General features: G+C 36.3%; 1 protein-coding gene across 1 annotated transcript in view; it reads right to left on the bottom strand.

Moving 5' to 3' along the window:
• Positions 1–15,456, bottom strand: part of VWA8 (von Willebrand factor A domain containing 8) — a 106,189-nt gene that overhangs the window by 52,852 nt on the left and 37,881 nt on the right. The window contains exons 9-13 of the mRNA XM_009887708.1: positions 14,212–14,343; positions 12,062–12,196; positions 11,904–11,981; positions 5,417–5,577; positions 4,130–4,243 (exon numbers count right to left, since the gene is read on the bottom strand). Of these exons, the coding sequence (XP_009886010.1) occupies positions 4,130–4,243; positions 5,417–5,577; positions 11,904–11,981; positions 12,062–12,196; positions 14,212–14,343 (620 nt within the window). The remainder of the gene's footprint in view (positions 1–4,129; positions 4,244–5,416; positions 5,578–11,903; positions 11,982–12,061; positions 12,197–14,211; positions 14,344–15,456) is intronic.

Genomic DNA, 15,456 nt, shown 5'->3' with positions numbered 1-15,456 from the left:
ACCTGAAAACCATCTGAAAACCAAACAATACTTTCCTCTTTGTCCAGTACTGCTAATAACACTGCCATGGTTTTACATTCTCTACTGTAATACTGTTCATATTCGTGTACAGAGGCATGAGATTTCTTTAGACCACAGTGTGATGTGAAATGGCATCACTTTTTTTTTTTTAAAAAAACAAACAAACAAACAACAACAAACCAAAAAACCTCTTGACGAATCAGGGTTAGAAATTAAGCGTCGGATTCTACAGCATTGTCCTATCTATTCTACTACATATATTGAGTATTATTGTTGAAGCACTAAAAATTAAAGGCATTAAAACTGTGGAAAAAATATTCTTTTTTTTTTTACTATCAAATATTTTCATATAGAAGCATGAAAGTTTTGGACAAAATGTGTCTTGCTTGTCTGAAGAAGAGATCCCCTAAACTTCTCCATTAGTGTCTCAAACTGTTCTCTTCTTAGAAGTGGGAAAAGTCTCTAGGTGTGTCAAATCCTCTTACAAACACAGACTAAAAAAACTGTCTACAGAAGTTTTGGCTCATTGGTTAGCAATAGTATTCCTTTTCTCTAAAACAGATTTAAATGGAAATCCTGTTTTAAAATTTCATTCATAAAGTACTTAGTCCAACTAGTCCGCTAAAAAGCATTAGTGGTTCTTTTCCATTATGAAAGACATATTCTTATTTATGTAACTTACAACGGCATCTGGCCACCTCATTAGTGAGTCCTAAATTAAGGAAACAGGGAGCAACAGTGAGTTATTTTGTATTTATGAACGATTAGAAGTAGTACAGAAGACAGAAACTGCAAACTATACTACAAATAGTCACTACAATCAAGAACACTCATGTACAGCAAAGCTGACCTGAATGGGGGAAAAAAAGTATGTGCTCCATGTTCTCTGTTTTTCTTACACATGGCAGTAAGGTATCGGTTCTTCTCCATCACAGCTGCCTTTCAGCCTCCAGCTACTGCTTTTTCTGAAAACCTGAAGATGGCCCTCCCCGCTCCTGAGCTAATAGTTTCCTAATGAAGCTTTTGGCTTCTTTCTTTCAAATTCCAGTCCTTCAGAAATATTCCTTTTTCTCTTGATCGTATATTGTCTCTGTTTATGACTACTTTCAGCTACTTCATTTAAGTCCTGTCTGACTGCTTAGACATTTAAAACTCTGTCATGCGCTTTCACTGAATCATTGATGTGTCTTTTGGTATGTTTTTTCTTCTTCCACTGTTTACTTTAGCCAAATCCAGTAAATCAGGACAAGTAAAGCTCTCATCTTGCTCTAACGTCAGAACACTAGCCATTGACACGCAGCGGAAGATGTAACATTTTTCATCGACACGGAAAGCACCTCCCAGTCATGATTTAGAAGTAAGAATTTTCCCAGCCAATCTGCTAATAAATTCAAGGTACAACATATTCTCTGTAACATATTCACAAGGCAATCTTTTGTGGACAAACGAGGGATGGTTGGCACCATGTTGTTTTCTTAGGCTGTGATTAAGTCAGCTGTCAGTACCTAGATATCAGTTGCTGAGAAGGTGTCTGGAGAGAAGGGCTAATTCTGCACAGCCATTCTGCACCCCTGGAAGGTACTGAAGCTTGCAGTGACAGATAACTGCTGTTGAAAAGGACCAGTAGCAGGAAGGAATGCAGTCCTGGAATCAAAGAGCGACTACTGACATTGTGTCCTGGAACCAGTGAAAGGTAGTGATGTTTGCAGAATGCATAAGGGACCAAAACCAAGATGATGTCCTGGAACACCTTCAGTTTGTCAAGGGCTGACGAGAACAGTGCCCTCTCTACAGAGGAGTGGTTCACTGATGCCAAAGAAGCCCATGACCAAAACCAAGGAAGTGGATACATGTTTGCATTACTTTACCCTGGCTTCTTTTGAGTAAGTTAGTATAGGAGAAAGTTGAACGAGGGCCAGATTGAACATTTCAGCCCAATGGACTTCAGCTAATTCAGTACAAAACATTTTCATCTGTATCCAAGACAGTACTAAATGGTCACGCTGAGCTTCCAGATGCAAGAATGCCTATATAGTGAGGTTTCTCTTTTTTTTTTTTTTTTTATTTTTTTTATTTTTAAGATCAGGTACTAATCAGAAATGTATTCCTGTCTAGGACAACAGATACCCTGCATTTATGGATTAGAGGGTGAAAGCTAACTATCAGTCAAGTGGATCAATTAGGGCTTAATAATTCACACTAAATTCTGTTGCAAATTATTAAGGTGGCTAGGTAAAAGCAGTACATCGCGATCTGAAGGAAAGGGGACACCCTTCTGAGGAAAGCCAAAGACTTTCAGAGCCTCCAAAGTAGTCAAAAGCAATGCACAATTACCACTGAATAGTGGAACCAAACGGTTACTCAATGACACCAAAGGGAAGGAAAGCACGTACAGAGGTGGCACAGTAAGAAGATGAATCTGGAGAACAGTCATTAAGATGACAGGTTGGACAGTTGTCATAGTCTAACTGACAGTGAAGGTTATAAGGGAGTACACTGCCAAAACAGCCATAGTTAGGACAAACAGGGAGACATGGAATCCCGGTGGAAAGCTCTATTCTTGTGAGAGACATTTGATCCAGGAAGAGGGGCAGTATTGAAGATGAATGTGTGATGAATTTTCCAGGTTTTTGGAGTATATTGGCATGAAGTAAAAGGTACCATGCAGTAAGGAAAACAGCACAGCCACTGTCATTCTGCCTGAAAGCACCTCAGACAAGACCATGAACACGGAGCAGGGAGAAGGAGACTCACACCACGACTAGATGTATTTTGAAGTACAAAGTCCAATAAAAAGTTGGGATACAATCGAGATGGATCCTTGGAGCTTTTTTGCTTCTCTTTTCAAAGCCTGAGCTTAAAATCCTGATAAACAGAACACTTCCCTGATACACAGTCCTTCACTCAAATAAAACAAATGCAGGAAATGCCCATCTAGCTGGGTGTACTGCCTCAGCAGCATGGATACAATTTGCAACAAGTAGGTTAAGATTACACCATACCCACAAAGAATCAAAATAAACACTATGGAAGACTTAAAATGAAGTTTGTTTTGTTTTGTTGTTGTTTGTTTTGGTTTTTTTTTAAAAAAACAACAACCACAGCATTTTGGATCAAAAGGGAACCAGAAATAACAAAACAACCAGGCAGTAAAAGAAAAACAGCTTTTTTAGAGGGCAGACTACAAAGGAGGTCAAAGAAAAAAGAAAAAAAATAATCGTATTTGGGGAAACAACTGAGAGAAATGGGGTGGCACATCATGAATGCATCCCTACTATAATCGATAAGGCCTCTTCAAAGTTTGGACACATGCACACCCTGCAGTGTAAATATGAGCACAGACATCTGATATAAAACTTCAGTTGTTCTTTCAGAGGTTAGAGCCATTCAGGAATCACAGTATGTTTAGATCTTTATATATTACTGAGTATTAGATTGCAGTTGTTTCGATGTACACTCAATAATACCCCTCCAATTAACTAAAAAATGGTCAGCAGTGTTTGACTATGTATCAAGTATGGCCATCAGAGGACTAGAAAATGTTTCTATCTGTGGAATGTTTCCAGCAGACAAGTGGAAATGAAGAAACAAAAAGAATAAGCATAATGGGTCCCAACCCATCCTTAGGATTTCCTGCCCCATATTACTTGTAAATTAAATACCAGCTTTCTAGCTAATGAGGTAAAAGAAAGTCACAAGTTGTACTTAACTTCAATTTAGCTTTATTTTCCAACACTCTTAATAAAATGTTCCAAAATAACATATTGTATACCTTTATATCTATGTTTTTATGTACTTATAGTTTCTCTTCAATTTCTAACTCCTTCTGTTACAGGATATTGAATGCTTTCCTTTTTAGTTTGAGCACTCTAAACAGGATATAATTTTCTCATGCCACAAAAAGATAAAAGCTCATGAGGAAACTGATGTTTAAAATACATTTCTCTTAGTGATTAGAAGGTATCAATTTAATAGGGAAGCATTTTGGATGATGTTACTGTGAAACAAACAAACAAACAAATGAACGAAACCCAAAACAAAAAAGGAGATTAGGCTCCTTACAGGATGAAATGCTGTTTGCAGTATATAGTCGTAGCTGACACTTTACCTTTCCTGTAGTTTCTCATCAGAGATCTGTAATTCTTCTTTCAAGTTTTGGTATCTATCTTCCCTTAACAATCTGGTACCGTCATAGAGGGTCAGTTCTCTGTCATGTATTAATCTGTTTGAAAATGAAGAATAAGCTTTTGATTGCTTTTTAAAATACTCGTATGAACTAACACTTTTCTAAAAAGCTACCTCAGTCAACAATGGTCATAGTAAAAAGTTACACCAATTTAAGATGCATCCAGGTGTGGACATAAAACAATATGGATAAGTGAACAGATTCAGCACATAGTCAGTTAGTCAACTTAGTTTAAATAGATGTGGTAAGAAAATGAAAAATAAAAAATTCTGTCCTACCAGTAGAGTTTGCATACATGGCATGAAACAGCCATTTTGTTATACTTGTACCAAGTAATATACTCCTATTTTGTTTCTTTAAGCAATATATTTCAGTTGAGTTTAATGATTAGCATACATACAGACCTAGCTTTTATTTTTTTAATGCAGAAGTTGATTAGATATAATGCACACACAGAAGAAAAATCAGAAGGCAAAGCTAAACCGATTAAAAAGGAAAAAAAGGCAAGCATGTTTCTCTTTTCTGCCCTTCTGCATATATATATATTAAAAGCAGGCACAAGATGTTTTTGCTACAACCTGCTTTTAAAGCTGGTGATGTCCTTTAAGTTTGCAAAAGGCAGTATACTACGCAGGCACGTGAAATCGCAGAAAAATTTCACCTGACACTATAGATTATTATTAACATAGTATTTGCTATTGCTACTTCTGTTCTGCAAAGTTTAATTTATTTTTTATTGAATTATGGAATAATGTTTAGAAAAAGTTCTTTGCAGTCAATATAAAGTACGTTTTTACATATAACTGCAATGATCACATTTTATTTAGAAGCAGAGGCAAAGTATTTTAAACGTTTTCTGGCATCTTGCATTTTCAAATCATTGCAGAAATATTACTAATTTTTAGATTTCATAAGTTTAGAGTAAAGTCTAGCTCATTCTTCAATTCAGACTTACATTCTGTATTTACAAAGAGCTGAAACTTCCTGTATTCTTATAGATTTACAAAGAACATGAAAGAATTGCTTCTGCTTTTAAGTATGTAAAGACTGAACATTACATATTCTATGAAACTTCAATGCTCAGCTTCATTTTTAGAGTATTCTTGAAGTTATAAAGCCATATTCACCAGAAGGAAGTTGATTTTGCAGTATGCATGCACTCAATAAACAGATCACGCGCTCCCAACTTATCCATGCTCACATCCTGACCTTTGAAGTACCGCTAGAGTGCCAGGGTTAATTCGATGAATGCCATCAAGAATAACAAGCTTTCCTTCCAGGGCAGCAGTAACAAGTGGCGATGGTCTCCAAGCAGTGTCCCCATTAGGAAGAGTGTACCTTTGCTGTAGCAAATCTCTAGCCGTCATATCCTGTAAGTATCAATTCATCAGAAGAATGTATTTATGCTCTGTTTTCTTCATCTACAAATACATGCTTTCTCCTTAAAAAAAACCCCTGCATTCTGTTTTTCCTGAGAATATACCCCAAGAAGATTATCAGGAAATCTTCAATTACTCTTCCAAAGACTATTAGAAATACACACATAAATCTACACGCACACACTATGTTAAACAGTCTTTGGAAGTTCTAGACCTGCCAACGTGACCTCTTTGAAACCAGAATAAAAGCCCTTTTTTCCCCCCCCTTAAACGTAATGCAAGCATATGACAACTTGTACACAGCTTTGTGTACAGAAGGGGGCAGCAATTTACACCTGGAACAAACAAGTCATTTATTTCACATAGATGTAGTCACCTGAAAGAGCAAAGATTTCATCATTAATCTTGAACACAAACCAGCATGACATTCAACCTCTTAGCAGGAAAATGCAGTGGAAGCATCGGAGAATGAAGGACAGAGTAAGAAAAAAGCCAGTAACACATAAAATATCAAAAGTACATAGAATATCACAAAATAATACTTAAGGGATAAATCAAAACCAAAGGCAAAAATCTAGCATATCCTCCAGCCCATACATTTCAGATGCTCCATTATAACAGGTAAGCACTAGAGCAACAAAGATGTAATAGCCATTTTGTAACCTGGAAGATGAAATTCCTTCCTCAGGCTGTGCTGTGAACACACCTTAAACCTAAAATCAGATGAGAAAAATATTTTCTATTGTAGCTGTAGCTTTTGCATATGTCCTTTTCACAACTATAAAACCCTTTGAACTTTAAAGAATAAAAATAGAACACATTACGTCATATGCACTGAATCATTTCCTCTTTTTACATTTCCTTAAAAGCCTTAAAATAACAGGACAAAGTCTGGTTCCTTCAGTGCTTCTACATTTGTACAATTTAAAGCCTCACATTCAAATCCACAAAACCAGACCATATTTTTATTGTTGTATTTGTTTTTTACTGCTGTGTTTGCTCTTTTCTATTTTATTAATGAATTAAACTAAAAGCAGAACGTGAAATATTTTTATCAAAGCCAGAGAAAAACGTAAGTGTTTTTAGGACTTGAAGCAGAAGTGTGCATTCAGTAGATAGTAAATGCTGTATAACTGAATATTTAACTAACACACCTTCTGACAATTTGCCTCTAGTGGAATGAAACAAGGTACAGTATGAACTGATCGGGAGCCTAGTATGCTATATACCGTGTCCACCTATAATCCCAAACCCACTTGAGAACCATGCATTAATTTTCTGGAGATAAAATCAGAAGAGTATTTTGCTGCAAAGTATTTTCTGAAACATAAAATGAATGTTTATATTGTAATTTAAATGGTTGAATGATATGCAATTTAGTGATGCATTAAAAAGAACTATCATTCACTAACACCTGCACAGTTTCTGTAAGGGATTTGTTTTATGGCTACGTACCTGCCCAGTGATGTATTGTTTCTATTTACTTACTTTAAACCAATTTTTAATATATGATATTAAAAAATATACATAGTGCTATAATACTCTAAACACTTAAAACCCTCCCTTTGGAGGGGAGGTAATAGAAATATATGAATTAATTTTTTTCTCCTTATTTTGGGCAAAGTAATGGCAACGCTATATTGCCTTGTGAAACAAAATGCTTATTTTAATTTGTAACAGTCATTGTAACTTACGTGTTTTATATTGTGTTGTTTATTTCCTAAAATATCTTGTGTACAGGAAAAAAGATATTTAGGAGAGAAAACAAGTAGGATAACTTCTATTTCACCCCCTTTAGCAGCTATAGCAATACAAGCCTCCAACCTAGCCATTTTCCATGGCTTGCAGTGTTAATCATGTTCTTGGCAATTATGAGGTGAAAAACCTATGTTTCCTGCTTTTCATGCCAATCTGGGCTCATATTTTGTTAGTATTTCTCAAATAAAAAAATTGGGAGGAATTTTTAAAGAAAAATTATGAGGTCATCCAAAAAAAAAGAAATAAAAAGAAATCTTAGAAACAAAAACATTGCAGTACACAAACACTAGTGATGTGCTTAAAAGACTAGTTTTGCTGGGGAAGAAAAGGAGCAAGTTGCTGGAAAACTGTTTTAACATCACTTTGGATATTACTCCCCCCCTCCCCACCGAAACTCTGAGGGGAGAAAATGTTTTGTTTTAAACAATTTAAACCAAAAGTTCCCTAACTACATTCCACAAAGAACTAGCTGGCTGCTGCTTCTCATTTGCTGTTGCCTAACTGCATTAAGAGACAACATAAAACCAAACCTTTCCTAATCAGGATGAGTTTCCTTTGTCAGCAATTTGCCTACATGGAATTATATATAATGAGAAATCCATATAATGATGTCAGATATCACAAACAAGACAGGAATTGTTCTCTGAACCAACTGTTAGTAAAAGAGATGATCAATGTGCTCATAAGGTTTGGGAATCCTCGGTTTAGGTAAATTTGATTCTCATCTCACAACATAAACGCTTTTAGAGGTTTTCTTCTGGGAAATCAATATAAAGAGCTATGCCTGTTCACATTATTCAAGCCCTTTAATCAACTTCAGATGGCAAGAATGATGAAGTAAATATTAAAACTAAAAGTAAACATTATATATATAAAAACCTAAGAATTCGTCACAGAGCTTGAAGAAAAAGACTGCTATTGCTTCAAATCAAGGACAAGTGCCCCACTACTTATTTTTGTGCCTGCAGAAATTATTGGAAAACAAAAATGAACCATAGGATAAATAAAAGCCTCCTTAATTTTAGAAATTGATTTAGGACAATACGATGTCTCTCTCAAAAAATCAAAAAGGACAATTTTTGAACCAAAGTAGAAAAATCTAATAAATTTACAGCATTATCAATCTTCTCATAGCCTTCATTGCTGAATTATTGTATGAATTAATACTTCTAACATTTGTACTGTCATTTAATTATCCTATTATTTAGCTATGCAAAGCCCCTGATAAGTTTTTACATATTTTAAGAAAAAAAAAAAATGCATTCTTAAAAGTTTTCAGAAGATGTACAGCTGAGCTACATCCAATCATTTTTATTTTTTTTTATACACTACTTCCAGTAAAAATTTTTGAGATTATGTAAGACACTGCATGTAGGAATTATCTACAGGCATAAATACACATGTGGATCTTACGTAGACTTGTCTACACAGGAATTCATAGTGAACAATGAGCTCACAAACAGTCATTTATTTGTCTTAGCGATACTGTTCGTTATCACCAAAAAGCCTCTGTAAAAACTCTCTGCCCTTTGAACTTGATCAAACCCTGGAGAAACCAAAGGAAAGGTTCGCTTCAGTGGGAAATACTTCAAACCCTTGGCCTAGATTTTATTTCTGTAGGAATTACGGATCCCTCTGAAAGAAAGATGTTCACCGAGTACCTAATTTGTCAGCTCTTCTCACGTGTCTCCAAAAAGGAAGTCTTCTGCTCCTATCCAGTGAAGCTGTACTAATTAAAGGTAGGATGTTGAAAAACAGTGGCCATGTTTTTAACCAAATAATTGTCCAATTTTGCTGGCGAGTACCCAATACTGTATTACATGTGTGCCTGTCCTAAAGCAGGCTGTCAAGTCACAATAAGTTTTTTCCTGGGATGATTTAAAAACACATTCACGGTGACAAATACAGAGAGAAGTATGCAGGCTGGATGGACACATTCAGTTCTGGCTCAGAAACTACACACTTATCTCACTATACCACTGTACAGATCTAATAGGCGCTGCTGGGAATCCAGGTATATTTCTATAAACATATAACATTGCGTTGATGAGGCTACGTAGCTTTGGAACCCAAATCTGTTCACACCTGGCAACATTAAAGCATAAGAAAAGAGCACAAATCATCTGTCTGACTCCACCTACCCAGACACAATTTCAGAGTCTGTGCCTTTATCAGCTGAAGCCACATAGGGGGAAGGAAAAGCAGTGGGATCCTGTCTGGGGAGGTTCTCAGCCACGCAGGAAAACATATAATGGACTGGCTTTCTTTTTTTTCATCATCAGTAATATTTCTCTTTTCTATTTTCTCTCACTTTTTGTCTGTTTCAACCCTACCACCCATTTCTGTCAGTGTTTCTCTCTCCCCACATGCCACTACACTGCCAAATCAGCTGCCACTGCCATTTCTTCCTTTGGAGGTCTCCATGCTGCCTGGGAAAAATTTAAATAAGCAAAGGGAATGAAGAAAGACCAATATATTGCATTAAATCTGATGCTAATGTTCCCCTGCAGCATTGCCAATTATCACTTACAACTGTAAATCCTGGTGTATTTTGACTCACAAGGTCATGGGAGGCTCTTGACTTCATATTTTGAGAGTGTTTTCATTCCTCAAGGTTATGGAGAAAAAGAAAAACCTTGCATATGAAAAGCTAGCAAATTAATTAATTCTACTTTTTAATCTTGTAATCTTTCAATTTATGTCATGAGGTTAGAGTGTATCAAGACTGACAATTCTTTCCAAACACGTATTAAGTGACCATTGGCTATGGGAGATCACTGTTAAGCATGACAGATCTCGGGGTTTGCAAAAAAAAACCCCGAACTCTAGTGCTGTGGCAAAGCCTGAAGCACTGTCTGGATGAAATCAAAGGAAAAAACCCTAGATGTACAACAGCCTCACTGTGCCATGTTTACCATACTCCAAGAAAACTGACAACTCCAAAACCTTCATTCCCATACTATTCTGCATGTCTGACCTTCCTGGAACCATTATTACTACTTCTATGCTAATCTTTTTAAATATAAACTTCACATTTTACTCAGTAAAAACATTCACTCTGCCCTTACTTTTTCAATTTCTGTAAATTTATTCCTCCAACTCATGAAAAAATGCAGCTACAACAACAATCTCCCTGTCACCACCTTCAAAACCCGTGGACGCCCTGAAGATTTCCCCAGTTCTTCCTTCTTGTCATTTTGCCCCATGACTGCCGTTCTAAGGCAACTACATCAACTGCCTCTGCACCTCACAGAGTTAACACACGCTTCTCCCCAAATTTATCTTTAAAGCCACATCTGTACTAAGACAAAACATAAATAAACTAGCAACAATTAGGCTAAGGGCAGAAGAAGATTACTGTCTGTTATAGCACCTATAAGTAATGAAGTTAAACACCAGCCCTCATTTTTTATTTCTAGGATGCAACATTTTTGAACATGGAACCTTATCTTCTAATCTCTACTGTAACACAGTCCCACCACAAGGGTAACTGTCAGACTAAACGGAAACATAAAAAAAAGAAAAAGGCAAAGAATCTATAATATTGATTAGAATTCCACCTGTTAGGCAGCAGAAAAAAATAAACGTGTAAGAGAATATTAGGTGACCTTGACAGAAGAAACAAACACACATAAAAAAACACAACAAAAAAAAAACACACAAAAAAGCCAAAATCCAAACAAATAAAACCCAAAAACAAAAAAAAAAACACCCCAAAATGCACCAAAAACCAGAATAAAGATTAAGCCTATGGAATATGAGAAATAACTTTACAAAAATTCCCCAGAAACATACACTCAATTATGTATTCTCAATACAATAAAGAAACTGTCTTTCATAATAACAAAAAAATAGTATTGATAATGGAGAATTCCATTATAAGATTAAATAGCATATGAACAAACAAACAAAAAAAAGACAGACAAAAGGTCTTCCAGAGGCATTCAACATACATGAATTACAAGTGGCCATCGCTCTGACCTATAGGCAGGAAATATACTTCAAAAGGGGGGGGTGGGAATCGGAAAAAGAGAAGAAAAAAAAAGACAGTTTTTTTTTATGACACTCATTCACGCCAGATAACAGAATGAGTTGTCAATTCTCTGTGGCAAGGAGAAAGACCCCTGTATGAAACTATTCTCCTTACATTTTATTTAGATTACCTCTCTTTCACATTCGCAAGGAAGTCAATAAATTCAAAGGAAAGCGGTACTGGGGCTCGTTTATATGTAACAACATTGTAATATCTATACTGATGCACAGTACTCCCTCTCTTTAGACCTGCAATAAGACAACATTTTAGATGAGTATTCTAACAGAGAGAGTAAAAAATGCTCTATAGGATCAGAAAGCTTTGCTATCTTTGAAATGTTTGCTATCCTTTATTTTTTTAACCCATATCAGTGATTATCAGTGATTTTAAAAGCTGCAGCTGCTTGTGAACATATCTGCAGCTTTTAAAATCATTGAGAGAGAGAAATGTACACAAAGAATTGACATCTGTGTATTATATTTTGGATCATATTTAAAGCATGATCATCAGCAGACAGTTTACTTACCTGGTACATCATGATAGGTTCTATGCTGTATCCCAGTATATCAGCAAACTCCTTAGCAATAACTGTTTTGCCGCAGCCCTAAAAAGTTGAAAAACAAGAACTAGATTACATTCTAAGGAACATGGGGAAGGAGGGAGAAAAGACATTTAAGTGCTTACTTTTCCTCCAATTAAACACATATCTTTAACCATATGGGACTGCATCATTGCTGCCAACAATTGATTATGGCTGGAAGTCCTTATGAAAGTATCTGATCGAGGATGCTTTTTTAACAGCCCAGTCCCAGCTGGAACCTATAAGAAAAAAAAAAAAGCGCTAAGTAAGCTATACTGCGATAACTCTAGGATTTGTGTGGTCTGGCTTATGCTTCTCCAAAACTACTCTAATATTTTGCTGATGACTGTCATCCATCAAAACTAAATCTTTCATTTAAAAAACATTAAATCATATAATTTCTAATAGACAACCTCCTTCACGCCTCCATCGCCCACGCTTCATGAAAAAAATTACCAAAACGTGAACCAATTCAATTACAGCATTGCAGTCTGCAAAGAACTCGAGGCTATTTGTGCTAGAAATAAAATATAGAAATCACCAATATTTATTGCTCATCAGGAGAAAAGTGGAAGAGGAAGAGCAATTCGTTTTGTGAAAATCTGAAGGAGCTACTTTGACCAGAACTTTGGAGAGTTTCAATCATTCCCCACGTTAAGGCACCTGCTATATTTCCACTTCCCATTCTAATTTGGGAATCATTTAATCTGTAAACTACTTATGCCCACGAGCTCTCAGAGAGACGTTCTGCAGATGTATTTTCAGAAGGTATCACCTACACGTCAAACGAAAGTAAAAATGTTCGCCTCAGAAAGAACTAAATCAGGTCCCTAAAGACTCACCTTTTTCTGACAAATTCCTATTTGCTGCTGTTCCCCGTTTCACTTTGTCATGGTACAAACTCTCTGAGAATATTCTTCACTGACATTAGCCCTGCAGAGAAGGACTTGGGGGTACTGGTGGATGAAAAGCTGCACATGCACTGACAATGTGCACTCACAGCCCAGGAAGCCAACCATATCCTGGGCTGCACCAAAAGCAGTGTGGCCAGCAGGTCAAGGGAGGTGATTCTGCCCCTCTAATCCATTCTGGTGAGACTCCACCTGGAGTACTATGTCCAGCTCTGGAGCCCTCAGCACAGAAAAGACATGGACCTGTTGGAGTGGGTCCAGAGGAGGGTCACAAAGATGATGAGAGGGCTGGAGCACCTCTCCTATGAGGACAGGCTGAGGGAGTTGGGGTTCTTCATTCAGGAGACGAGAAGGCTCCAGCAAGACCTTATTGCAGCCTTTCAGAACGTAAAGGGGGCCTACAGGAAAGCTGGGGACAAATTTTTTAGCAGGGCCTGTTGCGAGAGGACAAGGGGTAATAGCTTTAAATTAAAAGATTTAGACTAAATATCAGAAGACACGTTATACGATGAGGGTAGTGAAAACATTGGCACAGGTTGCCCAGAGAGATGGCAGATGTGCCATCCCCGGAAACATTCAAGGTCAGGCTGGACGGAGCTCTGAGCAACCTGGTCTAGTTAAAGATGTCCCTGCTCACTGCAGGAGGGTTGGACTAGATGACCTTTAAAGGTCCCTTCCTACCCAAACTATTCTATGATTCACCAGTGTCTCTCTCACTCCCACTAATTCACCTTCTTTACAGATTCTCTAGACTCCCAAATTCAACATTAACTTCAAATTCTTAGGTCAGCATCTGTTTCCTGAATAAGACCTTATTTCACCACCTAGCAGGTCATAGACTTCACTGAAAGAAACTCAAACTAATCATATTTGATGTGATTACTTTTGTTCCATTTTCCCAACATCCTGTGTTGGAACATTACCAAGCACTCATTAGATTTTATTTGAAGTGTAGACAAAGACAGACTATTGTTTTTATTAAAAGAAAAAGGAAAAGCAGCACCAAGAGCATCACAAGCACTCTCTGTTACTCTAATCCAATAAAAAATAATATGAAATTTAGAGGCTTTTCTTTCATCCATTCTTTAGCATTTCTTTTAACACAAGAAACTTAAATGAATCACATGTAGACAAGTATGAGTTTCTAGAAATAAAATCTCATGTATCCACAATCTAACATTCCAGTATCTAAATGTTTTTCTAATAAATATCAAGTGTTACACTAGCAAAAAATATTCAATGCAAATAAGTTTTAGCATCAACTGTAAGTGTCAAATTCTTGATGAGATGAAGTTAATGATATCTAAAAACATACATAGTTTGATGAATATATAAATTCATACCTGGAATGTCACTTCTTTTTCACCAATCTGGACAGTTACATCAGCCTTGAAGGGTTTGTTTCCATGTGCACTTTCTACTTTTGTAATCCTTCTGGGAAGCAAGTGGCTTGCTGAATCTTGAAGCTCAAAACGCTGTAGAATTGGGAGGTAGGGGAAATTAATTATTAAATACAGCTTTCTGGGTTGTTGGTTTTTTTTTTTTTTTTTTTAAAAACTGTTCCTTCTGAAAACAAGGCCAGAAGCAAATTCAAGATTAATTGCTTGTGAAGTCCTAAATCCATTTACTTCAACTTTTACTTCACATACCTATGTTCACATTCTCAATGAACTATATATTTTACATTTAAAACCAAAGCAAAAAGATCGTATACCATCTACTTATTCTGACTGTAGTGACAGATGTAAAGTGAAAATGTCATATGGTGACTTTGCCAAGTCTTAGCCTGACAGACCAAAATAATATGAGAAACGGATGATAGCCTTTAGCATGTGTAATAATAGATCACCTATCTCTGCAGGTCATTATAACCAATTGCAGATTTAAACATCTGGCTACCAATAAAAATAGCCATCAAACATTATGTTTACTTAGCTCCACAGCCTTATCATACAATGAAAATTGAGGACAACCTGTACAAATTAAGCCTTCAGCATGTTCTGGGTACATCAAGGACAAAAACCAGGACGTTTGTCTTCCCAATCCTCTTTTGAGTGTTACACTCTCTATTTTATGCTGTACATGTAAAGCATGAAAACCATTTCAAAAAATCCTGTAAAAAGTCTATTTCATTGGAGAAGGGGAAGTCATATCAGGGAGGGTTTATGCACAAAAAAAGCCACTAACTGAAATTACTAAAATCACAGAGCCATTTTATTCAACAGAGTGAAAGCTGAGTAAACAAGAGAAAAAGGGAGTATTATGCAACTCCTTAAAATTCTTAGAAAAAAGGGTTTTTTTAAACAGATGTCACAAATGTAAAATAATTCTTAAAAAGCATGTAGCTTTATCACTGCTAGGATTCACAGCACCACCTATTAAAGTTTAGAAAGAAAACTGAGATGCTTTGGCTCTTTGTTACTTTGTAAATTCCCATTCTGGAACAAGAACCTACAAAAATTTCATGTTTAAACATGAATTTAAGACAAATATGCTTTATTCAAGGATTGCACCAAATTATATTCCTATTGTAACAGCTGAGTCTACTTCAGATACCATTAAATGTTTAAACATCAGAAGACAGGAAT

Source organism: Charadrius vociferus, unplaced genomic scaffold (assembly GCF_000708025.1).
Source record: "Charadrius vociferus isolate BGI_N301 unplaced genomic scaffold, ASM70802v2 scaffold526, whole genome shotgun sequence".
In the NCBI taxonomy this organism is placed as follows: domain Eukaryota; kingdom Metazoa; phylum Chordata; class Aves; order Charadriiformes; family Charadriidae; genus Charadrius; species Charadrius vociferus.
Note: the sequence above shows the minus strand (reverse complement) of the source record. Positions and strands in the feature narration are given on the sequence as shown.